At 41.9% G+C, this 27,982-nt stretch overlaps 1 protein-coding gene across 2 annotated transcripts in view; it reads left to right on the top strand.

The window, feature by feature from the left end:
• SNCAIP (synuclein alpha interacting protein) overlaps positions 1-27,416 on the top strand; it is a 118,632-nt gene extending 91,216 nt beyond the window's left edge. The window contains exons 7-12 of one of the 2 annotated variants that reach the window (XM_060280139.1): positions 2,909-3,034; positions 5,892-6,061; positions 13,411-13,503; positions 15,416-16,463; positions 19,554-19,624; positions 26,460-27,416. In XM_060280139.1, the coding sequence (XP_060136122.1) occupies positions 2,909-3,034; positions 5,892-6,061; positions 13,411-13,503; positions 15,416-16,463; positions 19,554-19,624; positions 26,460-26,544 (1,593 nt within the window). In that variant the 3' untranslated portion in view covers positions 26,545-27,416. The remainder of the gene's footprint in view (positions 1-2,908; positions 3,035-5,891; positions 6,062-13,410; positions 13,504-15,415; positions 16,464-19,553; positions 19,625-26,459) is intronic. The other variant, XM_035099666.2, reaches the window with a different exon arrangement.
• The last annotated feature ends 566 nt before the right edge of the window (positions 27,417-27,982 follow it).

Raw genomic sequence — 27,982 nt, 5'->3', positions numbered from 1 at the left:
ACTGTGACGTCCTCAGAAAAAGTGGGACATTCCGGGGTCAAATCAGGAACCAGGACAGATTCTGTAAATCCAGGACTGTCCCTGGAAAATAAGGGCACTTGGAGGGTCTGCTTCTAACAGATGTGTTCCTGTTCAGAGTTCCAGGCAATTAACCATGTTCTCCTCTAGGACACTGAATTCCCCTCTTTCCCCCAGCCTTCCCTTTCTCAGTTAGCATAGAACATCCTTTGGTTATTATTGAGCATGCTCAGTTGACTGTGGGGAAACTCCACACACACACCTCCTTGGGGTTTTAACAAGGCTTTTTAAAAATTACTGCTGCTGTCTTTGGGGTTCCCCTGAACATGCTGCCACCTCCCTCTTGTTTTTCTGTGTCTCTCTTTGGGTGACATATGTGTTAGCAAGAACCACCTGACCTCTTTGTGAGATGGAGTGATTAATTCAAAATCCCCAGTGAGTGTTGGTTTTATATATATTAGGCATGCCATTCAGTTAAAGATAGTTGATGAGTTTTAGTCAATAAATTCATCAATAAATCAATTAAGGCTGGAATTCAAGAAGCACTTGCCCTGGAGTTCAAAAGGCCTTACTTCTGAGTAGACATGCTTAAAATTGCATTGTAAATTGGCCTGTGGGGGGGGGGAGACACACATTTTTAAAAGGTATATTATTTCCTTTTTTTAGATAATGCAAGACTGCATTGCAGTTGATAACATCTTGGAAGAGGCATTGTGCCTTCTCTCTCACACAGGAGAAAAGGAATCTCCAAAAATGGCACTCAGTAGTTGTGCTATAATAAAATGTTACAAAAATAGAATGAAAGAAATCTGCCTGAATGAGGATACACTTTTTAGTTCATAAAATGTTTTAAATCAATTAACCAACTCAATGTTGCAACCAGTGTTACATTTGTAGCTATCTTCATTTCTTCCCCATAGCAGTTGTTGCCTTTAGTTTAACTGCTATAATGATGACAACATTAACCAAGTTCCTTTCATAGAATTCATGCAGAGGGGTTAGAGGGATAACATTTTTTTTCATTCTCATTAATGTGCACCTTCCCGACAAAGGTCCGTATAGTTAAAGCTATGGTTTTCCCAGTAGTGATGTATGGAAGTGAGAGCTAGACCATAAAGAAGGCTGGTCGCTGAAGAATTGATGCTTTTGAATTACGGTGCTGGAGGAGACTCTTGAGAGTCCCATGGACTGCAAGAAGATCAAAACTATCCATTCTTAAATCAGCCCTGAGTGCTCACTGGAAGGACAGATCGTGAAGCTGAGGCTCCAATACTTTGACCACCTCATGAGAAGAGAAGACTCCCTGGAAAAGACCCTGATATTGGGAAAGATGGACGGCACAAGGAGAAGGGGACGACAGAGGACGAGATGGTTGGACAGTGTTTTCGAAGCTACCAACATGAGTTTGACCAAGCTGCGGGAGGCAGTGGAAGACAGGAGTGCCTGGCGTGCTCTGGTCCATGGGGTCACGAAGAGTCGGACGCGATTAAATGACTAAACAACAACAACGTGCATCTCATATTAGGGGGGGGGGAAATAGTTGCCCCATAAGGCTGTCCAAATAGCTGCCTGTTTTCACCTGATTCACTGATTGCTTTTGCCAATTTGTGGCTTATGTGAGAATGCACACATAATGGCCCGTTTTGTGTACAGTGTTAAACCATGGTTTTTAAGTTGACTTTTTCCAACTCATCATTGTTAACAATGTCCACAGTTTAGAGCTTGGGCAACACGCTAAACTTTGGTTAATCTCCTTAAAGTCATGCCAAAGGAGTGAGGAAAGCAAGATTTGCTGAGGCTCATTCTTGTAACAGAAAGTCTGCTAGCCTAACCCCTCTTACCTGGGAGTAAGCCCCATAGGACTTAGTTAGCAATGCACTCTAAACTATCACATTTTGTCCAGATCATCCCAATGAAAAATAAGTAGCTTAAAATATATTTCTAGCATATTGAAACCAATTGAGAATCAATACTTTTCTATATTTGACATTTCTGGAGTTTAACAGCTGCCTGAGAACTTGCTGTGTGTGTTTTAACATGTTTGTTTTAAATTTAAATTTATTTAATTTTAAAATGCAAATCATAGAATTCTTCCGGAACCAAAATTAAACAAAATAAACCGTGGTGGAAGTGGGGATCAAAAACACAGAAAATGCAATACAGTAAAAATATAGAAGACACAGAAAGGGGATAATACTGAGGGACAGAGTATTGCAGTAGCTTATGGGAGGGCTGCAGAATTTTGAGGACTCCCTATTGAAAAAATGGCCAATATTCTTTTGAGAAGTCAATATCTAAGATCTGCTCCATGAGGTAGCCCTCAAAAACTGCAACTCTCCAATACATTGTGGTGATTTTTTGTCAGCCAGCTCTTCACCAGTCCCTTATTCATCACTTGCCCTGGCACTTTCAATCATTTCATTTTCTCACCCAAATGCTGGACAAAAAAGAAGGAAGGAAGGAAGGAAGGAAGGAAGGAAGGAAGGAAGGAAGGAAGGACATTTCAATCAGCAATTTTTTATCTACAAATATTGCCTACCTGTACCAATATTTTGTGTATACTTAATATATGAAGCCCAAACCTTTGCATGTTTGCTTAGAAGTAATTCAGTGGGGATTACTCCTAACTAATTGAGTTTACAATTGCAGAATGAGAATGCTTAAGGATCTTACTAAAGCTCAAAGTAATCTGAGCAGCATCTAAAATGGGATAAGTAAGGATACCTAAGGCAGTTCCTCTGTTAGATTCTGCGGTGCAGCTGTTATGTAAATGTATCTTAAGACTTGGAACATATTCCATAATTATAAATACCTTCAACAGAGAAGAAGATGGCAGCTACCTTTCAATTTTATTTTATTTTTAAATCTTTTTCTCTCTATGTGTGTGTAGGAGAAAATCCTTCTGTGGCTACTTCAGTTTATGCAAGAACAAGGGATTTCTTTAGATGAAGTTGATCAGGATGGCAACAGTGCGGTCCATGTAGCTGCCCAGCATGGGTATCTGGGATGTATACAGGTAAATAATAATAATCTACATTTATTTCAGACAGTTGTTCTAAGTGAAAGATCCATAGTAGCCCATTACACAATGCAGAGTGCTAACCACTATACGATACGACATATGCTGGAGATGCAACAATGGGGTTGGCACTATATTTAAAGAATACCTTAAAAACTATGTGGAGAAGGTAGATCTCATGACAGACAGTGAATGAATCTAGAAAATAAAGAAAATATAACGAACTTCGCTTGGAAAATATTTGGAAGAATAGAACATCCAAAATGAAATGCGTACAGATTAAATAAATGTAAACTAGCACAACGAGATTGGTTGGAAGTCAATTCACTGTGGGTGTGTTCATGTTGGGTATGTATATAGGAAATGTATGTGCATTGTACTGTTTGATATATGTATTGCATTGTATGTTTATAGATTCTGATGTACAATAAAGGTATTTAAAACCAAAAAGAACACCCCAAAACATACTAGCCTGTTACATGGAAACAGAAGATCAGTTATATCAGAAGACGCTAGCCCCATTCATATATACTTTTTAAATGGTTTAGTGTTGCGTGCATGAGCAAAACCTCAGGCTCATGTGCTTTCCCTTCTTCTCACCTGCACCCATGTGACCAGTGTTTAGCTTCACTTTCCAGTTCCTGGCTTGCTGTTGAGCACAAACCGGGGCCATACTTCACTGCCTGCCTGCCCTTGTAGGGGGGAACCCAGCTGGCCAACACGGCCCTTGGCAGATGTATCCCACCCCCAAGACTGCCCAAGCGGCCATTCAGCAAGGGGACCAGGGGTGCAGCAGCTGAGCTGCACCCCTCCCCTGCCCGAAGCTGGCTTGTCTTGAAACTGACTGAAGTTTGTGATAAACTGCAGCTTCTGGTTCATATGCAACAACAATCCAGGATTTTGTGGGAAGTAAAACTTAACGCTGCAGAAGTTTATCTCCCGGCCGTGTGAGATGAGAAGGAGGAGATGTGTGAGCTGGAGGCTTTGCTTGGGGTCTTGCCCATAACACTAAACCAGGCATCCCCAAAGTTCAGCCCTCCAGATGTTTTGAACTGCAATCCCCATCATCCCGGACCACTGGTCCTGTTAGCTAGGGATCATGGGAGTTGTAGGCCAAAACATCTGGAGGGCCGCAGTTTGGGGGTGCCTGCACTAAACCATGATTTAGCATCATTATGATGTCATTCATTGTACTTTTAAGAGTTTGAATCTCTGGGCGGGTTACAAAGCAGTGAAATAAAAAACCACATACATCATATAAGCACATTGAATGGAGGGGGGACCATGATTTTCACTTATTCCTCCTTCCGTCTGTAGCTCCCCACCCCCCCGGTCATTTGGAGATGCACACAGACCTCCACCCAGGCAAGAAGAGACATAATCACAATTCAGAGACTCATTCCACCAAGACACATTCCACCCAAGCAAATAAGGAGGGCGTAGAACAGGGCCTGCAAAATGCATAGTCTCTGAAGAGGGGATGTGGCTTGGAGAGAGTCCAGGGGCCTGGAGCTTTCCAGCCCTTGCTCTAGATGCAGGGAGAACTCGCACATTTCTCTACAGGGGAAATATGAGTGTGGCTTCATACTTTGGACATTTGCATATTCTCTCCCCTCTGCATTTGGGAGGATCCAAAAATGTTCCAGGAATGTGGTGACATGTGAGATCTTTAATTTCATCTTAACCACCTACCCATTGTTTATTCTGCAATTCTGTAACCCATAATAATAGTGGCACCAGACAAACACGGCAGCAAAAACTTAGTCATCTAATTATGAGCAGAAATTGCAAAGCACAGGAGGGGAAACAATAATATATTTTTGTTGATTAACTATCTGCACTGCTCAGTCATGCAGGCAGCTCAGAGTCTTTAAGAAAACAAACACCTTCAGGTGATCAAGTTTCCATGGATCCCAAATTTAAGTCATTCTGCAAGATTATGTTTTTGGAATTTTTAAAGCTACCCACAGAGCAGATTGCACTCCAGATATTTCGTTGCATAATTAATAATTTAGTTGCAGTATCTACAGTGGCACCAGATTTATCGAGTCCTGTGCTTATCACATGAGCAAACCATCTGAACTAGCACAGAATCAAAATCTGATATGACTGCTAATTAGGATAGCATAATTTCAGCCATTTGTACACTACATTAAGTAAGGGTTTGTGGTGGTGGAGAAATGAAATGTAGGAATCAGTCCAGCCCTCTGGCTGGCAGTAGCAGGATTGGACGGCTGCTCCCACAGCAACTGCCAGGTCCCCAAAATAGCATCTCCTCATCAATTAATTTGTATAATCCTAAAAAAAAAAATTATTGATTTAAAATGTAGACATATAGACAGTCATATAATCAATAACATTTCAGTACAGGTCCATAATTTCCTTTAAAAAATAATTCAATAACTATAAATGTTATCCATAAACGTAAGTGTACAAAATTTGCAAGTTCACAATCAGACCAACAATATGTTTACAACGAACTACTCACTGCTTGTAAAACAGGAAAAGGGTTGCCAGTTTTAGTACTGGGTTTTGCGTGTGAAAAAGACTTCTATTCTTCCTCAAATCTATTTATATTTCTTTTCCCTTATATACGAGGTGATTTGATTCAGCTTCTCTCAGTCCCAAAGCTTAATATACCATTCTTTTAATCAGAGCATCTCGTCTTCCCCAGTATTTCACATGTCTTGGCTGCCAGTGTTATGCATAGCCCTTTTTAAAACCCATCTAGTCTAGTCCCTGTTGCCATATATCATGGGAGTGGGTTCTGTTTGCTCTTAGCGTTGAGGAACTTCCCTTCTGCCTATGATGAACCTAGCTCCTACTAATTGACCTATACATGTATATATTTTAGACTCTGGTTGAATATGGAGCAAATGTCACTATGCAAAACCATGCTGGAGAAAAACCTTCCCAAAGTGCTGAGCGCCAGGGGCACACCATGTGCTCACGTTACCTGGTTGTGGTGGAGACGTGCATGTCGTTGGCATCCCAGGTTGTGAAGTTAACGAAACAACTGAAAGAGTAAGTTTTCATTCATAATAGTGGGATTCTAGCTGGTTTTTTTTAAAAAAAAAAGTTCTGTCAACATATCCAGGTGCTGGTGAATGTACCATTTGAATAGAACAGGGTTTCCCAAATTTGGATTTCTAGTTGTCTACAACTCCCACCCTCCCTGGCTAGCAGCACCAGTGGTCAGCAGTGGCGGAAGAACCCTCTCCGGCACCCGGGGCGGCGCAGCCCGAACGGACTACGCATGTGTAGCATCCCGCGCGTGCGCACGGAATGCCGCACATGCGCACTCTGTATGGGCTGCTGCTCGTGTGCGGTGACCATATTGGCTGCCGCTTGCACGACGACTGTATGGGCTGCCGCATAAGCGGCATCCCATATAGAGTGTGCATGTCCGGCAGCCCTCACGGATGTCGTGCAAGCGGCATCCCGTATGGACTGCGCATGTGCGGCGACCGTATGGAATGCCACACATGTGTAGTCCGTACGGGATGCCACACATGCGCAATCCATACAGACTGTGCATGCACGGCAGCCCGTACGGTTGCCTTGCAAGAGGCAGCCCGTACAGACAGCGAGAGAGAGCTGGGGAGGCAGGGGCCATCTTGTCACCCCTCCCAGAGTGGCACCCGAGGTGGCCTGCCCCCTCCGCCCTCCCTTCCTATGCCTCTGGTGGTCAGGCATAATGGGAATTGAAGTCTAAAAACAGCTGGAAACTCGAGGTTTGGGAAACCCTGGAAAAGAAGATGCATCCTGTTAAAATAAATTGTCTGCTGTGCATTGCATATTCCCCTTTAAACTTTACCTTACGTTCACCTTGTGACACCTGGGGGCATAATGAAAGTACATTCCTTGTATAAGCGGTAAAATGGAGCTTGAGTTCAATGGGGCTTTCTCACAGGTAAGTGGTACGATTGGCAGCCTTGTTTTATTTCCCCCGTTTTATCCATTTATACATCAAATGTCTGTGGCTCTCCTTTCATCTGCCATTCCGCTGCCTATGTGGGAAATTAAAGTTTAAAACATTTTCAGGCTCATGACTAACCACTTGCCTATTGTTCTGAGTGTAAAAGCTTTTTCTCGAGGGTCTGGCATCGCACTCCCAACATTCAGACTGAACAGTAGCTAAGTGCTAAATGTAAGAGACCTACAGGTTATTTTCTCTCACACTGAATTGCCATGGGCTGGTTTTCACAAGTCCAGCTGTGCTCCTTTCTAAAGAAGCAGTTTAGACCAGCAGGCACTTCCAACGGCTAATGTAGCTGCTGCAACTAGGCAAACAAGAAGTGGGGGGGCATCCCAGCCAGAACAAAAAGTCTGCTGTCAAAAAGGAGAATAGTGCTGGTCCTGGATAAATTATTTAGTTATATATCAAATGTCTACGCCACCCTCCCTCTGAAAATCACAGGGCGCTTTGCAATATTACAAAAACCCACAAAAATACATACCATGATAACAAGAACAACAACCCCCTGCTCACAATTTAAAAGGCCGTAGATTGTTTAATTAGCTAGAGGCCTGGGAGGAGGAAAATGTTTTTGCCTGGCACTTAAAGGTATGTATTATGGTCCTGAGCTGCTTAAGACCTTACGGGTCAAAAAACAGCACTTTGAATTGGCCCCAGAAACTAATTGGCAGCCAGTGCAGTCAGGCCAGGATTGGAATTATAAGCTCAAACCATTTTGCCCCTTTGAGCAATCTTGCCGCTGAATTCGCCACCAGCTGAAGTTTCTGAGTCATCTTTGAGATGGCCCTACAGAGAATGCATTGCAGTAATCTAACCTAGAGGTTTCCAAAGCATAAGCAACAGAAGTTAAGCTATCCCTGTCCTGATTAGGGGTGTAGCTGGGCTGATGGAAGACACTCCATTCTACTGAGTCCACCTGAGTCTCAAGCAACAGCAGGGGATCGAAAAGTACCCTCAAGCTGCATAGCCACTCCTTCAGAAGGAGTGCAATCCCATCAAGAGCAGGCAGCCTCCTATCCAACTGGTCTAGGGAACCGCCCACTAATGGTGCCTCAATCTTATCTGGATTGAGCTTCAGTTTATTGGCTCTCATTCAGTCCATTACTAAGGAAAGACAACGGGCCAGCACATCCACTTTCTCACCTGGAAATGTAAAGGAGAAGTACATCTGCGTGTCATCAGCATATTGCTGACAACATATTCCAAAGCTCTGGGTGACCCCACTCAGCTGTTACCTGTCGATGTCAAACAGCATGGGGTATAAAACTGAGGAACCCCACACTGAATGCTGCACAGAGCCAAGGAGCACTTTTCAATCACCACCCTCCAGAAACGACCATCCAAGTAGGACCTGAACCACCACAAAGTGGTGCCACCCACCCTAACTCCAGAAGGATATTATGGTCAATGGCATTGGAAGCCAGTGAGAAGTCAAGGAGAATTAACAAGGACACATTCCCCCCAGTTTCTCTCTCGACATAGGTCAACATACAGGGTGACCAAAGCAGTTTCTGTGCCAAAATAGGTCCTAAACTCCAATTGATTGTTGTTGTTGTTGTTGTTTAGTCGTTTAGTCGTGTCCGACTCTTCGTGACCCCATGGACCATAGCACGCCAGGCACTCCTGTCCTGCACTGCCCCCCGCAGTTTGGTCAAACTCATGTTCGTAGCTTCGAGAACACTGTCCAACCATCTTGTCCTCTGACGTCCCCTTCTCCTAGTGCCCTCAATCTTTCCCAACATCAGGGTCTTTTCCAAGGATTCTTCTCTTCTCATGAGGTGGTCAAAGTATTGACCACCTGTCCTTCCAGGGAGCACTCAGGGCTGATTTCCTTAAGAATGGATAGGTTTGATCTTCTTGCAGTCCATGGGACTCTCAAGAGTCTCCTCCAGCACCATAATTCAAAAGCATCAATTCCTTGGCGATCAGCCTTCTTTATGGTCCAGCTCTCACTTCCATACATCACTACTGGGAAAACCATAGCTTTAACTATACGGACCTTTGTAGGCAAGGTGATGTCTCTGCTTTTTAAGATGCTGTCTAGGTTTGTCATTGCTTTTCTCCCAAGAAGCAGGCGTCTTTTAATTTCGTGACTGCTGTCACCATCTGCAGTGATCAAGGAGCCCAAAAAAGTAAAATCTCTCACTGCCTCCATTTCTTCCCCTTCTATTTGCCAGGAGGTGATGGGACCAGTGGCCATGATCTTGGTTTTTTTGATGTTGAGCTTCAGACCATATTTTGCGCTCTCCTCTTTCACCCTCATTAAAAGGTTCTTTAATTCCTCCTCGCTTTCTGCCATCAAGTTTGTGTCATCTGCATATCTGAGGTTGTTGATATTTCTTCCGGCAATCTTAATTCCAGTTTGGGATTCATCTAGTCCAGCCTTTCGCATGATGAATTCTGCATATAAGTTAAATAAGCAGGGAGACAATATACAACCTTGTCGTACTCCTTTCCCAATTTTGAACCACTCAGTTGTTCCATATCCAGTTCTAACTGTAGCTTCTTGTCCCACATAGAGATTTCTCAGGAGACAGATGAGGTGATCAGGCACTCCCATTTCTTTAAGAACTTGCCATAGTTTGCTGTGGTCGACACAGTCAAAGGCTTTTGCATAGTCAATGAAGCAGAAGTAGACGTTTTTCTGGAACTCTCTAGCTTTCTCCATAATCCAGCGCATGTTTGCTATTTGGTCTCTGGTTCCTCTGCCCTTTCGAAATCCAGCTTGCACTTCTGGGAGTTCTCGGTCCACATACTGCCTAAGCCTGCCTTGTAGAATTTTAAGCATAACCTTGCTAGCGTGTGAAATGAGCGCAATTGTGCGGTAGTTGGAGCATTCTTTGGCACTGCCCTTCTTTGGAATTGGGATGTAGACTGATCTTCTCCAATTGATATGAATCTAGAAAACCTTCTCCAATTGAAAATCTTCTCCAATTGATATGAACTCCAATTGATATGAATCTAGAAAACCAGTTTCCTCTAAGAGCACCTGAATCTTATTTATGACCAGCCACTCAAGAACCTTGCCCAGGAAGACAAGGTTGGCAACTGGCTGGTTCTGAAAGAGCATAGTTATATATAGTTGTACATATGTACTGATATTGGGAGTACATAGACAAACAGGGTGACTTTCCCCCCTCCACTTAAAAATCCAACTTTACTTTAAGACAGCACTGACATTTTGATGACTGTTCATATTAATACAAGAAAAATAATCTTTACAGTAGTACCTTGGAAGTCGAATGGAATCCGTTCCGGAAGTCCATTCGGCTTCTAAAACGTTCGGGAATCAAGGCGCGGCTTCCGATTGGCTGCAGAAAGCTCCTGCAGCCAATCAGAAGCTGCGGAAGCCATGTTGGACGTCTGCGTTCCAAAGAACATTCGCAAATCGGAACACTCACTTCCAGGTTTGTGGTGTTCGGGAGCCAAAACGTTCGAGTCGCAAAGTGTTCGTCAACCAAGGTACAACAGTATTTCTAACATTGTTATAAATGCAATCCCCGGACATTGTTCAAATCCAGGTTGCGATGTTTTCTGTGTGATTTGTGTGTCACTCGGTATAAAGATACATCCAGCTGTTTCGTATAAATGAACTTTATGGAGAACTCATTTGCACTAGAGGCAGCTCTGGTTCCTGGCCAAGGCACTAGAGCATGAGAAGGGAAATGATGAAGGGAAAGTGAAACAGGTAGACCAGCAACGGTCAGGAATAAGAAATGGAAATAAGAGGTCAAAATCTGCAAAATCTTGGATCTTTGCGTTACAAGCCAATGCTGACAGAAGGTGGGAGCGATTTTTAAAATAGTGTAAGGAAACATGTAGGCGGGAGGAAGGAAGAGGGAAAATTGAAGGAAGGGAAGATCTTTATAAAGTGCATCTGGTTTCTACAAAATAGCATATTGGTGTCCCACCTAAAATACTTTTGCATTTTCCAGATCCTTTACTGTGCCAATATGAGCATTTGCTTTTTGTGAATACAGCAAACACAGCCTTGCAAAGAGGCTGAAGTCATGTGGATGGTTTCTGGCTCCGACTTTGTCAGTTCCAAAGCTCTAGAATTGAGAAGTGAGTTAATAATCTAATGTCCTTTGAGCCAGGAAATTATCCAGTTAAATATCCCACAGTTGGACTTGCGCTGTCAGTTTTGTTCTGCTATATATTTTTTTAAAAGGAAGTCATTCTGAAAGTGAAAGCAGCAATGAGGAGGTGGCTGTGTTTTTGCATGCTTGCTAGCATTGCCACATGCTTTTAAATGGGGAAATAAATCACTGCTGGGGAAATTTAGAAATTTACTCTTACAAAAGTAAACATTAGCTAGGGTATAACGGAGAGGGAAGACGCAGAATTCATGGAGGGAAAGAGCTGTTGATTCCTTGCCCTCTGCTGATGTAGAGACAGCTGTGTCCCTCATGACATTTTCCCTACATGGAGATAATATCAGTGTTGGGGAAAATGTGTGCACTGTAACTTGTTAGGAGAGACCCAATAACCCCCCCCCCGTGAGTTACACAGCACAGAAAGCTGATGAGAGCAGAGGCTTTCCAAAACCCTGAACTTGCAACAGACTAAATTCATCACAATTCACAAGGGGCAACGTACATGTTTGTTTTTTTCCCTGATACAGAGATTAACTAATAACATGAGACGTGCTGACTTAAACCCAGAGTCTAACTTCTGGGGAAGAACATAATCGAGACAACAGCCTTCTTCTAGTTTGCCCCCTAGAACGATCTCTGCAAGCAAAGCTTGTACATCACACCCATTCTGTGCCCCAGGATCTGGTGGTCAAAAGAGCTTTTGACAAAGGCTCCCCTGGTGCAGATGTTGTCCTGCATGCCAAGAAGTGGGGCAACCTACAATGGATGGTGTCAGGGCAGGGCTAGTCATATGGCCCCTTTACTTTGTATCAATGCCTGAGTGGTGTTTCTAAACGGGGCTGTGGTGTTATTGCGATCAACCACCTCATTTACTACCTGTCCAGCAAAACTATAGTTCAGGAGGCCAATGGGGTGCCCTCGAGATGTTGCTGGAATCTCTGGTGCAGTTGAAATGGGTAGAGAGAGGTGAAATAAAGCAGACAAGTGAGCAGAGGTTGGATTCTATTTAGATGGCTTGAAAACCCAGGCAATTTATCTTTGGCTACACTGCTCTGTCTCCTCAAGTGGCTGTGACTAAAGTAGATCTACACTAGGACCCACCAAAGCTTGAGTGAACCATCTAAACCAGGCACCCCCAAACTTAGGCCCTCCAGATGTTTTGGACTACAATTCCCATCATCCCTGACCACTGGTCCTATTAGCTAGGGATCATGGGAGTTGTAGGCCAAAACATCTGGAGGGCCGAAGTTTGGGGATGCCTGATCTAAACCACCAAATGAAAATCTAGCCTCAGGACACATTAGTTTTTAAATTGATATTATTTTTATTTGATTGTGTTTATTATTTAAGAAAGTATGAATGAGTCATTGCAAACATTAATCATGTGGAATAATAGACAGAAGAGAACCCATTTAAAAGTGCATATGCATTCTACACAATCGTAGAATAACAGAGCTGGAAGGAACCCTGAGGATCATCTAGTCCAGGGTTTCCCAAACTTGGGTCTCCAGCTGTTTTTGGACTACAATTCCCTTCATCCCTGACCCCTGGGGGTCCTGCTAAGCTGGAGAATGATGATGGGAGTTGTAGTCCAACAGCAGTTGGAGATCAAAGTTTGGGAAAGCCTGATCTGGTCCAACCCCCTGCAATGCACTGATATGCAGCTGTCTCTTACAGGGATCGAACCTGCAACCTTTGTGGTATCTCTGCACTCCATCCTTCGGTATAAAATATACTGCTCTGCTCCATTTAGCTCTGATCCACAACCCTCAGCTATCCTTAACTTTTGTATGGTATCATTTGCTCTACCAAGCAGCTAGCACTTTTCAGGAGAAACTTTGGGAGGTAACTTGAGCCAATTTTCCTCCCCAGTCACAGGCAAGATTGAACTAATTTCAAGTTTGCTGAGAGTTCAGTTTTAATTGGACACAGGTAAGCTAATTGTTGTGGGTCCCACAGCTCCAGCAACTGCTTCTTAGGATTCTAATCTTGCCACTTACACCAGATCCACTACCAGCAATAAATAATGTATACAAGGCAGGCAGCATTCAGAAGGTACAATAGAGTGATCACAGCGTTTCCACAGGGATTAGAAGCAATTTGCGGAACAGAGACCTCCTTTGTGCATTTCAGTATTTGTATGCACTCTGTGTGTGCAACTCTTAAATTATAAATGTACAGAGGCTTTCGCCTCAAAGTGATGTTGAGTGAAAACTATCATTTCTCTCTTGCCGCATCCACTAACAGCTTTTCTCTCAAGGAAGAAGTGGGCTTAACAATTTAATATTCCCTTATAGGCAGACGGTAGAACGTGTGACATTACAGAACCAACTCCAGCAGCTTCTAGAAACACAGAGATCAGAGGGCATGTCACTGCCAACATCCCCAAGGTAACTAGGCGTACTGGAATAGAATTCCAATGTACTTCCAACTGGACTCTTTTCATGGTTATTGCAAGAGAAGGTCACGCTCCAGCTAAAGGTCCAATCGTTCTTGCTGTGGAAGACTAAAAAGCAAAATGTCACATGATGGAAATCCATACCTTTTTAATTTGGCAGGTGTGAATACTGGACTCTGCGAGTTTAAATGGAATTAACTTTCCTACATTTTTCAGTTTGATTTATCGTGGAACTTTAAGATGACTCATAGACATCACAGGAAACATCTTGTGAACTTCCACAACCTCACCTTATGGTGGCTTACAGTAATCTTACACTCCCAGTAATTCATGAAAAGGCTCTCTCTCTTTTTTGCTGGCAAAAGAGGCAGGCTGCTGTTCATGTACTGTAAAGGCGATTTGTCTTCACTGTCTTAATGTAAATGGACAGCACCAGAAGCAGAGATAGAATTGTACATTTCAATGTTTTAACCTCAGTTACTCGACTTCAGCTGAATGAACATTGCTGCAGGCTTCCCATGTGTGAGTTGGGCCAGACCATTAGGAGCAGTATTGGGCAAAGGCATGGAAGTAAATTCAGTTAATGAGCACCCCTTAAGCACCTCCATTTAGATGGAAGTTAGCCTGAAATAATAGGCTTTGAATGGAGCATCAGAGTTCTGCCTTGAACAAAATTCCCTTAAGTGTATATAAAATTGTGTCATCTACTAGTGCATTTAAAACTTCTGATGAAACCTGTGATCCTGTCACCGTGCAGCCCATGCAGTTTTTAAAACCCCTTTTTTTTTGCCAGCTTATAAACAGTAAGCCATTTGATCTGCAAGGCCATGTTTCAGCAATACCAATGGAATTGCTCCAGAGCAAACCATGCTAGATTGCTATTGCTCTTATTCATCTTGAATGCTCTTCCACTTCGTCATGGTTTAGATATCATTCTTAGATAACCATTTTGGTTAAACAGCTTTCATACTTCTTACCGTTTGGGACCTTGTAAAGTTGACCTCTATGCTAAGCATAAAGGGTGGATCCAGACTGCCCTCTCCAGCTGGAGACACCTTGATTCAGTGGAGGTTCCCAGTGGAAGAAGAGGAGGAAAGTAATTTTTTGCCAAATTTCCTCTTTACCCTACAGCCACCAGTGACATCTTTGCACACTGTTCTAGAGGTTCCTCCAACTCTCTGGAGCAGATTTTGCAAGAGGGAGGGAGGATATATGACATTGAACTCTTCTCTCCCTCCCACACTTGCTCCAGTGGAGTGTTGCATGGCAGAAACTCTGCTTGTTGCAAGTATGGATCCAACCCAAACAGTTTCTGTAAACTGGCTACAGAATCCTACTTCCACAGTAATTCTTTTCTCCTCATCTCTCCTTCTTCCACTTCCCTCTCTCTGTTGTGTTCCCCAAATCTCAAAATTTGCATTAAAAACTCTTTGCGGCAGGATTCTTTATCATTATCATGAAGTCAAAACTCCCATTAATTTTAATGAAGCAGAATTACATATTTGAATTTTGGAACATGCCAAAGCAAACCTGGTGGTTTTTATGTAAAAGATCCAAGTACATTTTTGTACTCCGGTTTTCCCCAAGCTATTCTCAGAAATTTTTCTGAGCAATATCTAATGCAACTCTTTAATCAGAAATCTTTCTGTAGAGATTAGCAAAGAAAGGAAATAATGGATCAAGCTTAGCCTGGAAACAGATTTACATTCTTAACAAGGGAGTCAATAGTGTGACTCCATAATACATTCCACGTGGATAAAGGTCAAGAAAAAAGCAGTAGAATGGTTTGGAAAACATATGCAATAGAAATGTCAGGCTTGCACTATATGTATGTATAACTTTGGTTGTGGTTGCCTGTACTGAACGGTGCTTTTGTTTTTGTTTTTAATTTATCCCGATTGAAGTTCGCCATCGTCACCTACTTCTGGCAAGCTTCAATGGAAACCATCTGACGCAGACGACTCGACTCTGCCGAAAAGTAAATTGAACACCCATGATGGGATGCAGATTCTTGGCAGTGTGGGGACTCCACACCACAACCGCCCCAAGATGAAAGACGAAGACTCAGATAAAATACTGCGCCAGCTGCTGGGGAAAGAAATCTCTGAAAATGCCTGCATGCAAGAAAAGCTGTCCCTGGAATTTCAGGATGTCCATGCCTCCAAGAGTACAAAGAAGCTTCCCCCGGAGAAAAAGGAGTTGAAGCTAGCAAGATTGAAGCATCTCATGCAGCGATCTCTCAGTGAGTCTGATACAGATTCAAACAATTCAGAGGATCAGAAGTGTGCGCCCGTGAATAGAGTGGACAAGCCAAGGCCACAGCCCATAGTAGAAAACATTGAAAGCACCGAGAACTTGCACCTGATGATTAAGAGGCATGCTTTAACATCTGGGCGCCGGTTCCCTTTTGGGATGAGAGCCTCAAAATCTTTGGATGGCAACAGCCCTTCTCCCACTTCGGAAAGTAGTGACCCTGATAATGAGTCCCAGTACCAGACTGGGGCTATATCTCAGAGCCAGGTCGTGGGAGATACCTGCCAGCCGAGCTCTGATGCCACCGCCACTCACAAGGTGGCCACGAGTCCCAAGAGCGCCCTCAAATCGCCATCTTCAAAGCGCAGAACTGCCCAGAATTTAAAACTCCGAGTGACCTTTGAGGAGCCTGTGGCGCAGGTGGAACAAACGGAGGCTGGTTTGAATGGGGAAAGGGACAAGGAGCGAAGTAAGGCCCTTCAGCGGCCTTCGTCCAACGCCGAATCCGGAGACCAGCAGAAAAGGCCCTTTGGAACCTTCCGCTCCATAATGGAGACACTGAGCGGGAACCAGAACAATAATAATAACTATCAGACTTCAGGCCTAATCAAGACCTCATCACCCTTTACCTCATTAGGAAGGAAAGCCACAGATAGCAAGGGGAATTCAGCAACTTCTGCAAAAGGAAAAAATAAGCCAGTGAGTGATGAATGGGGCAGAGGGAATGTTTTTGTATGTTAATGAATGAAGAAGTCTAGAATGGTGTTTTCCCCCCCTCAACTGCATTGAGCAAATGTCAACACATCAACACTGGAAGGGCTTTAGGCAGGGAAGAGGTAATGTGGGCACATCTGGAAAGAGATAGTAAACTTACTGAAGTGTCTGATAGAGATTTTCAGGGATCAGGTGCTGTTTGTTCTGTGCATCCAGTCTCTGCAAGCAAGACATGAGAGCCCTGAGATGAAGTTGACCCTGTATGGATTGTAGGGATAGTGTCAAAGCCCACATGCTCTGCTATACACGTAAATCATGTTAGCTCAGAGTTCTCCTATGCCATTTTGTACTTAACTCTTTTGAGGAATACAGTGGTACCTCTACTTACGAATTTAATGTGTTCCGAATGCACATTCGTAAGTCGAAAAAAATTATAAGTCGAATCCCATAGGAATGCATTGGGAGAAAAAAATCGTAAAAATTCATAAGTAGAAAAATTCGTACAAATTCATAAGTAGAAAAAATCCTATCTAAACCACATCCAAGATGGCGGACGGAGCTCCATTTGTAAGTAGAAACATTCGTAAGTAGAGTTATTCATAAGTAGAGGTACCACTGTATCTGAATTCAGAAAAAGAGCAGTTCCCATGCAAATACTTTCTAAAATACAAAAAAGTAGAAGACAAGGGGGATGTTATTATTATTATTAAATTTTATATTCCATCCATCATCACAAGGGCAGTTTACAACATAGAACAAAGATGTCAATAGATAACATGTTATCTATACAACATAAAAATCAAAACAGTGATATAAATATAACAGTTATAATAAAAAATAATAATACATACAGTTTCCCATAAAAGACAGATTCACAAAGCAGCCGCAGCATAAAAAAAAACCAAGGGAGGAGAAAAATCGGCATCAATATATGAATTGGATACATCCAAACATAGAACAGAGCCAAACGATGAGATAAGAATCTATGAGAACATAAGTACTTCTTTCTAAAACCATACAAGGATCCAAGCAAGGTGTTAAGTTCAGACCTCCTTACCAAAGTGCTTCACCTGGCAGCTATTATTATGTGGTTAAACTATTCATGCAGACTGCCTTACCACAGGGCTGGGGTCATTTCCTCCATGCCATTGCAAAGCTTTCTCTTTCAGCATCTGTTCTGGAAAGGAGAAAATTGTCCTTCGCGTGCCAGTGAGTCACTCGGCACAAAAGCCTCGTGTGGAGTGCTTTAAACTGGCCTCCCTCTGGTGGCTGTAAAGGAGCAAGACTCCAGAGCTCAGCACCTTTGCTCATGATAAGAGCGATGGCTATAGAAATACTGGGCCTTGTGGAACTGGACAGTCGGGTTGGATTATTAGCTTCTGTTGATCTGAAGAAAGGCAGTGGTAGGTAGCACACACCCAAGCAGATTCCTGTCTTGGGACTGGAAAAAAGTGAGCATAAGACTGGGAACAGGTTGCAACAAAGGGTTCTTAATTCCTGTGCAGTGGGAATAAGGCAGATTAAAACAGGGCCCTGGAAGCAGAGTTTTATACAATAAACAAGAGGTTTGTATTTCAATACATTATTCAAACAAAACATAAGGGGTTAACATTTACAGAAAAGGAAATCCAAGTAAAGGCAGACAATTCAGTTTGCTTTTAGCTGTCCAAAACCAAAGATTTTTTAAAAAATAAACTTTATTTGCATAGCCAACAGCCATAGCAACAGAATACTCGCAATATAGAATTAAAAACAACATGGATAAAAGGATCATATGACCATAGCTGCCAAGTTATCCCTTTTTTAAAGGGATTTTCCCTTATGCTGAATAGGCTTCCTCGCGAGAAAAGGGAAAACTTGGCAGCTATGCATATGACTATGATTATCGTTTAAAAGGTAGCCCTTAGTCTCATTGCACCCTCGATGAATCTGGCCACTATTGTTGTTCTTAAATATTTGAAACTAAAGATTTGAAACTGAAAGATTTGAAACTAAAGATTATTGCTGCTGCTGCTGTTGCTGCTGCTGCTGTTATTGTTATTAATTCATCGCTTTAATTATAAAAGTGATTCAATGCAGCTTACGACGCGGTATAAACACTAAAACCAATTGCAGCATACAACTAACAGAACCCTGAAAATTCACAGCTATACATATAAAAGGTTTTTACAGAATCTGCCCCACTAAAAGAGGGCAGAAGTATTTGAAGTCCTTAAAATTAAGGGCCAACGGTGCAGGTAAAGAGCAAAGTTTTTGCCGGGCACTGAAAATGAGTTCCTATAATGTTTAACTGAACTTTGTCATTTAAAAGGCAAGCATCCTACTTCCTAGCCAAGCTCCCTTAATAAAGACTTGTGTTGAAAGAACACCTATAGTGTTCTATAACGAAGTGTAACAAAAGAAGGAGAAATATTATGTTAGTCCATAGTACTTTGCAGAATTCATATATGGAGACTGAACAACTGGGAAGAAATTCAAAAAGCATCACTCGCAGCCAGTGATGAAGAGTGGAAACATGTTTTTAACATTTTACCAAAAAAAAATATGCTAAAAACAGTGCTGGATGAAAATTACGTTTCCCCCTCATATTGTTCCATATTGTTTTGCTGGCGCTCCATGCCTGTCTTGTTCCTGCCTCCTTTGACTCGTTGCGAGGGTGGAGCATTCCCACTTGCTTCAAAACGCTTGCCAAAATTTGCATGCTTTCAGATGGCACGTACAGTCAGAAATGCATAGTTTCATAACGATTCACAGATGTGAACTAGCGCCAAACCCCCGTGCCATTTCCCTTTTACCTGAAGAGGCTTATGGGCACAACCTAAGGAGCTTCAGCCTTCCTTCTAGGGGGAAAGAATGCCTGCTATGAATGGCGGAAGCATTCTGTAGCTCCTAGAAGCCAATGGAAGCGGCCCTACCATATGCCAAACTCTGCATAGGCATCTGAGATCCAGCGAGGAGCTAGATTGTGGCATACAATCTAATACACTGTGACTTTTAATCATTGCCTTTCTACTATGCATGTGAGAAGCTTGTTGCATGATATTTCGACTGATTAATGCATTGCACTCCCCCCAGGCTCCCTACCCCGGCTGCATCAGTTTTTCCACTGGCATGCTGATTGAACACCGCCTGTGTAACTATGCATGGTATGTGCTGATGCAGAGCGAAAATGTTGGCTTTCCTATTACTGGTTTTTGTTTTTTTTATCATCCCCTCATTGCATGTGCAGCTTATAATTGTTTGCAGCTTAAACTAATGAAACGATTGATGACAATTGTAAAAGAAAATGAAATCTTGATCTCCAAAAAAAAGAAGTAAACAAATCCCTGTTACAGTCCTTTGCTAATAACCATCGCTGAGCTCGTTTAATGTCTTCAGCACAAAGTAATGCATAAAAATCACTAGCGCTCATAAATCCAAAAATGCATTTTCGTTCGGCTTGGCATCACAGATTTTCTTGAATGAAAGTCAAACACCAAATGAGAATGGAAATTAAATTTCCTCTTAGGAGCAGGCCAAGTCAAACTCCACTTACGGTCAGAAGAGACAGTGAGACAGTGCGCTGCAGTCTCCATTATCCCATCTCTTTCTCACACTTGATTTAGTTTTCTAATTTAAATGTAGTGTCAGGTAGGCCAAAACCAATGTATTTTTAACCCTTGTAGGAATAGAAACATGCCAGGTGATATCCAGCTAAGTCATATTCAGGAGTAGACCCATTGATATTAATTGATTTAAGTTACTTTAGACCACTGATTGCATTAGGTCTACTCTGAGTAGGACTAACACTGGATATTATTATTAGAATTTATATATCGCCCTATTCCTGGGGGTCTCAGGGCGGTTCACAGAATTGGGATGTCACCCAATGTTTCTAACACAGAAGTGCAGCTTTTGCTAAGCACTTGTCGGATCGGGTGGGATTAAGGTTTGGGTGTTCATATTAAATAATCAACTGGCAACTTTGTAATTAAGGGTGAATTCAAATATCTGCATTAATGGGATTTTCCTTCTCAAAAAAATATGAAAAATGAATATTGACCACAATAGAAAAGATGTATCGCAAGTGCCTGCTCACCTATATCTTGTTAGTTTAAAGTTAACTGCCTTCACTTGTTTGGGATATTTTATTTCTAGTGTAGAAATACACATTGTGACTCTAGGGTCCAGTTCAGATCTGTGAGCAAACCATGCAACCCTCATGCTTCCTCCTCCCATTCAAGTACAAAAGGAAGAGATTTAAAGCTTCCATTCCTGGTTTGGGAGAAAAAAACCTGTGCTTTGTTGCTGTGTTTGAAGTCCACAGAAGATGGTTGGTTCAGACCACTGTTGATTAACAGGCCCAAATATCCTGGCTCTTTAACAAACTGTGGTTTGACCATACCACTATTCTCCACGACACAGCTGCACCAAATATCCTCTTCCCCACTTTCCCCAGGGCTGCAGTTACCTGCACACATAACCATAAATTATAGTTTGATGTTGGTCTGAAATGGACCTCTGTCTCCAATCTCTTAAATATCTAACATGGAAATATTTTAGGAGTGGAGGGCAGAGAATTCATGGCACTTTCAGGAACATACAATGTATGTAATTTAATCATTTCATTAGCCAACTATGCTAGAACCGAATTCTGAGTTTGCATATGCTCACGTAAATTAAGTCAGACATTTGTACGCTGATTAAGAACTAGGTATTTGTGAGGAAATGGTGGATTTGTCATGCTTGGCAATGCATTCCTGTGCTATAATGTCTATAAGTTTTTTTCTAGGCCTGTAAACTCCTTCAGGCCACCAAGCTTCTCCTTCTCTGTTGTCATTTGATGAAATGGTTTAGGATGCAGATCACATCAGGGAAACCAAGCAATAGGCCTCGGAAGGGCGATAATTGGGTTCCACCCACCCACTAATTCATTGGTTGCCCTGATTCTTGTCCATTGGAAACACATGGGACATTTTGGCACTGACTGTGGCAAAGCAGCAGGCCATGATAGGACAAGACTAGAATTGAGGTTAAGAATTAAGTCCTTTTAGACAGCTGGTTTCAATGGAAATCCCTTTATCGATATACAGTGCAGTCTTGGTGGTTAAAATGCTTCTCAGATCCATACAACAGACTTCAGACCCCACTCTAGTATTAATCATTTGTTAAGTATGGATTCTGCATACATCATGGCTTTGGCTTTACAGCAGTTTCCCATGGGTAATTTAGTTTTGTCCTGGTAGCTGCCATATGTCCTGTATCCAGCGAACCACATCCAGCTACAGTTAAAGAGAATCGCTTGCTAGAGCCATGTGGTAAATGTGTTAACTCTCTCTACACCAACCCAGGGACAAAATGTATCACATGTAAAAGGCTACAGGGTGTTTTTGTTTTTTTAAAAACCAGCCAGTGTTTCTTCTTGTATTTTAAAATTATTATTGCATTTTGGCAACAACGTTAAAATCTCAGCCACCTCCAAAAGCCCTGATTATTATTTGTTTCCTAATCAGCTACAGCTTGATGTTGGTAAAACAATTAACATTCCTTGGCGCCCTGTTAAAATTCACTAGATTTCTTTGTGCAAGCATACGATCTGTTTCATTTGCTCGGTGCTTTTCTTCCCCTTTCTTTTAAAAAACATACGGGCCCATTTTTTATCACTGACAGTGCCAAGCAAATGTTTGCAATTACATTAGCCATGTATTGCCAGTGAAATATTCGCTTCCCATGGATTAAGTTATTGCGAAGCATGTAGTGCATTAAAGTGAGAACATATTTATCTTATCTGCAGGAATCACTCTAGTAACTCGTTCACGTCAGTGCGTAGTTTTCTCTGTCCCCACGAAAGCTATTTTATTACTAGGATTGCATTCAGATGACAAGTGCCCAGAGATTTTTGTAAGCACCATAACCGTGGAAGACACATGGAGCTCAGATGTCTTTACGTGCTGCTCTCATTCCCAAAGTATTTTGGGAAACTAACAAAAGTCTAGACTTCTAGAAGTGAGTGGACAGCAGAATGCATCTTCCAGTAGACATCTCCATTCAACGAAGCTCCATGGGAATCCTGCTTTTATTATCTGCAAATAAAACCAGTGCTTTAAGAGGTAGGACAGAGAGGCTGGTTTGCATGTAAGCACACACACACACACACTACTAGAATCTGGAGTAGGACACAGTGTCAATAGACATCCCAACAGTGGAGCCAGAGTCCAGCATCAGAGGCAACTGCCTTCCAAGCTTTCTATTTCCCATAGAATGCAATGGCAGCCTTTAAACATATACAGTATAGGAATCTTCCACTTCTATGGCAAAATTAAATGCAATGGAGGCCGGGGCTACCACTGGTGATCCCAATATCCAGCAGGAAGCAGGTTTTGCATCCTTCTCAGCTTTGTCTCAGATTGCAGCCTGCTCAGTTTGCCCTTTTAAAGTTTAATGGTACCCAACGAGAGCCAAGCCTACTGGGGCAGTTCATCTGAAAATATCCTGGGTTTTCGCAAAGGAAAAAGTAGTTTTTTTGGTCTGTTTTTTGACAGGGAACATATTCAGTTCAAATCATAATAATCACATCTCGCCCTAACTTAGCTCTGAGTACTTAAACCTTAGGAGAGAGTCATAGAGGAGATTTTATTTTCATCTGAATTCAGCGGAAATACTTCTATTTGCTCGGACACAAAAAAGGTCTCAACATAGCTATTACGATCACAAATATGCTTGCAAATGTTATTCCACAACTGCGGTATGTGAGTGAGTTCACTGGTATGGTTTAGAATTGCAGCAAGCAAAACCTTTGGCAAGCAGCACACATCTAAGCAGTGATACCCTCTCCGTTTGGCTGGCTTAGGTCACCATGATGAATCAGCAACTGAAATACCACAATTTTTCTTAAATGTAGGATGGGCAATAACTGTGGTATCGGCACTATTTTGTTGATGAAAGTCAGTTTTCTGTGGGTGATTTCTTCAAATGGAGCAAACCAGCCAATAAAAGGCTCAGAGCAATTCTAACCCTTAAACTGGGTGAAGTACTACATTTTGGTTCTAGTTTCCTTGGGCTCCACTCAAAGCAGATCAACACATTCCAGAGATTTTTTAAAAACGTGTTGTTGTTGTTTTTAACTCTTACGCAGCTTCCAATAGTTTTAGGCACTTTTAAGGCACTTTTTTCTGACCTTTTGATCACATTGTAGAGTTCTCTGATCCTCTGCTGGGTCTCTAATAATATATTATTTTGTAGTTAATAAATGTATACAAATGCAACAGGAAGCACCCAAAGTCATCCTGTTAATGCAAGGACTTTTGCTTGCACAATGGAACTTTCTCTCCTTCTGTCCCTGCATCGCCCCCGGCCCCCAGCATTCAGTTCTGGGGGTTGCACTGACTCTTTGGAGCTGATTTGGGGGGCGCAGAGGGAGAGGGGAAGTTCCACGGTCCAAGTGGAAGTCCTTGCACTAACAGGGCAACTTCACTGGATGCAACACATAGTGATTATTTACCGTATCTAACACAGATGGTCCTCAGTGTAGCAACTCAAGGCACTTGGCTCCTTATTTAGCATGTCTGGGTTTTTTAATTTAAAGGTAACAGCCTCAGGTACAGCACAAAGATTGCACGAAGGATTCCTTAACCCTTTTCCTCTCTGTGTGCCCTATGGTCCTGGGGAAAACACACACACCCTAAACTATTGTTCATACTGCAAAAATGTCAGCATTAATGCTGGTTTTCAAAGAAAAAACAGACACATTAAATGCAGCCATGTATCTCACGTATCTTCTCTTCTAACATACCCCTGACCCCCTTTTACGCAAAATAATTTATAGAGCCCTGATTTGTAATGCATGATGGATTTGTTACATACTTTGAGCTCTGTAATGGTGGGTTTTGCTTAATAGGAAATCCAGCCCCTTTTATGTGTTGCTGCCCAGCCGGTCATGACTGTGGCCAATGCCCAGCTAGCCAGCAAAGGGAATTCCCCAAGACCTGGACCCTGATTGGCCCATTTGAACCTGGCTACTGGCTGGGAGGTAACCCCCATGTTTGTGATGGCCAAGGCAAACTCCCTATTGGTCAGCGACCACGTGGGTCCAGCCGGCTGGGAAGGAGCCAGAAAGTGAAGGTCCAAAACTGATGCCCACCAGAGAAGCGGTGAATATATGTCCCTTGTTATTTGGGAGAGAAAAGGAGAAGGGGACCATTGATTGTACCCAAGACATACAGAAAGTCAGTGGTATTTCACAGATCCTGCACCCATAGCCATATGTAGCCTCCAACTCTCTGGCCGTCTTGGTGAATGTCTTGCTATTCAGGCTACAGGTTGACTTTTGCCAACCTGATGTCCTCCATCCAGGTGTCTAGGCAAAAGCATCTGGAGGGCACCAGGTAGGCAAGGGCTGATGGCTATTTTTATAATCCCACTTAATTACAAATGTCTCTAAGCAGACAGTGATAGATGGGCTTTAAAAGCACAAATAGACAAGACCCTGGTAGTTGGGAGCAGAGAGAAGCATTAGAGCTCTTACTTAGGCTGACTGCTGCTATGGAAAATAATTTCCTGTTTACATTGACTTTGAAGAACAAAACAACTCCCATATGCAAGCACACACAGCCCTGCTTTCTATTTAATACACAGAGCAGTTAGCACAGCTACTATTAAAAATAAGAAATACACAAACTGCATCTGGCTTTCTTTTATCATACCGATATATTTACATTTAATAGGAGAATATGGGCAGTTTATTGGGGAGGGAAAGGGTTGCTGGAGATTGTGTGATATTGCTGCATTTTCAGTACATCAATATGTTCCTTTCTGCTAAAGCAAATAAGCACATGTTGGAAGATGTCTGCTATGGTACCAAGTCAATCTGGCAGGTCCCTGTCCAAATTTACAGTTGTTCTGTGGTTTTAGTTTGGGGGGGGGGGAACACATCATAAAGGAGCCACAAATGTTGTAATCCATTTTTGAAATTCCCAAACAAAGGAGTTCAGACAAGCCTAAAATATTTCATTTTCTTCACTTCACAAAAAAGAGATATTAACGCCATTCAAAAGTAGTTGTAGCTGGTTTCATAGGATCGAATCTGTGTTCATAATCTTCACCTTAGTGTTTTTAAACAGGTTTTGTAAAAGCAACCTAGTTCTTTCACTAATCAAAGGCTGATTTTGACTAATCCAATATTTATGTTCTGCACATTCTGATATGGGACCTGAATCCATATTTTTACAATTAGCATATGCACAAGGAGACAAAAAAGTATGATAAATGACTATATATTATCAGCAGTTTGTTTTTATTATCTACACATGTGTGATGAAACATTCTCATGCTCAGTTTTACTTCACCAGCGGAAGGTCTGTTTGCAATACAGTACAATCCTATACATATCTTCTCAGAAGTGCCATTGAGTTCAGCGGAGGTATACTCTCAGAAAAGTGGGTATACGATTTCAACCTTAGTTGGTAATTTTGTATTTTATAATATGAAGAAAGGAGTCTTAGTTTGACTTCCAGGTTTGTTTTAACTTCTCAATTTTACACTTTGATCCCTAGCTGCTTTGCTGGAAGTACTCAAGCAGGGTATTTCCTAGACGGCCAAAGAGTACAAATTTCACATATGCGGTTTCTTCTGTGTAACAGAACATGCTTTTATATGTCTACTCAGAAGGAATTCCCATTGAGTTCAATGGGCTTTACTTACATGCAAACAGGGAATATGACCTTTTTGCCAGACTTCTTTACCCTATTTGCTAGGCATAGGATTTAAATTTAGCACCAATAGCACATTATTGGTATTGTCAGTCCATGAGATTGGAATTCCTTTTCAATCATCTTCAAACAGCTGTGGCAGTTTAAGCCCAACTCAATTCAGAAGGGACTGTGTTGGCACCGCTGTTGAATTAAGGCAGTCCTTTGATGATGAAATAAATCAAATTACTGGGCCTCTTTTAAATGACATGGGGTGATTTTTTATTTTTGTTTTTGTTTCTGCTTTTCCTTGCAGGCATAACAACATCAACAGGAAACTCCAGCGATCTTACAGCAAAGATTTTTCTGAAGAACCAGAGCTGCAAGAATTCTTCCTTTGACTCGCATCTCACGGGATCTCAGTCTTCCTCCAAACATGGCCTGAAATCTTCCCACTTGAAAACTTAACTATGAGACGTAACTTTCACCAGCAGAATAACAGACTCTTAGGATGCCTTAAATTTGTAGCAGCTAGACCATATAAAACAATTAATATGTGTCTATGTCACTTGTTTGTAAGGTGTACTGTTTTAAGGCAAAGGTGAGTAAAAAGCCATGATTTGGAAACGTAGCAATGCAAAGAGCCTCTGGAATGACCTTCTGACATCCATCATTTTGTGGCCATTACTTGTTGCATGGATATAATGTAACATGTCTTGTATTTCCTTTTCTCAGAACCTAACTGTGTCTGTAAAAATAAGGACTCTGATTAGCCAAATCCTCACTGAGCGCAGGACAAGCGCTCTCCCCCTGCCCCTGGCCACCCTCTTGTTGAACTATGTTTTGTTGCTATTTCTAATTTTTTGTATAAAAGAAAATAAACCAGTGTTAACCAAAACACAGTGTGAACATAACTAGATGTCGCTTCTGCTTTGTTTATTTATGTGATCCATTGTGACCCATTTCATTTGTTAGCAAATCCAATTACAGTATAAAACTTTTAAAGTATCAGAACTTGAGTCATTATTCGCAAAAAACAGACTATATTTAGGGGACGTATCGCATATTAAACTATTTCTTCATAATTATACAGGGTGTTTTGATGGCACTTGCCCTTAAAAAAAACACCTTAAAAAAATAGGTGCATGTTGCTTTGCTTAAAAAATAGGTGCAAATTGCTAAGAGAAATATACACGTGTTGCAAAAATAATAATAATACCTGCAGGTTGCCAAAACCAATGTGTGCACATTGCTTAATACACCCTCAAATAACATTGGTAGGAAACTTTGGCAGATACAGGATACTAGTGTGGTTAACCAACAGAGTCAAGGAGGAGCAATTTCTTCCTTTGGAAAATGAATCCAGGTGATCTGATCTGCAGCTTGATCATTATAATGAACAGCAATAATACAACAAAGAGAAGAGTCCACACTTAGTCTTCCAACTGCCATGCATTCTTTAGAAATAAAAAGTCAGACATGCTTTCCAGTTATCTTGAGCGCTGACAGTTATCATCCGAATAACAAAGCAAACGTCTCCAAACCATGTAACAAATTGAAGATTTGTGCTTTAGAAAGTGTGAAATAGGTGGACAGAAATTTGTATGAATGTGACCATGATGTGGTTTAGGAAAGACAAGTGAAGAGTCGGTTCTGAGCTGTTCATGAATGTTAAAAACTGTTTACCCTTCCACAGCTATTCTACTGTAACAATGTGCTGCAGAGATGACAGCTCTGAAATTCTTTGCAGCCCTAAGCTTTGCATGAAGATGCGATGGAGAAGAGATGTGAAGAATAGTTGGAACCTGGGGAAATCTCTTTTTTCATTCTTTTATATTT

This window comes from Zootoca vivipara, chromosome 11, assembly GCF_963506605.1.
Source record: "Zootoca vivipara chromosome 11, rZooViv1.1, whole genome shotgun sequence".
NCBI lineage: Eukaryota > Metazoa > Chordata > Lepidosauria > Squamata > Lacertidae > Zootoca > Zootoca vivipara.
Note: the sequence above shows the minus strand (reverse complement) of the source record. Positions and strands in the feature narration are given on the sequence as shown.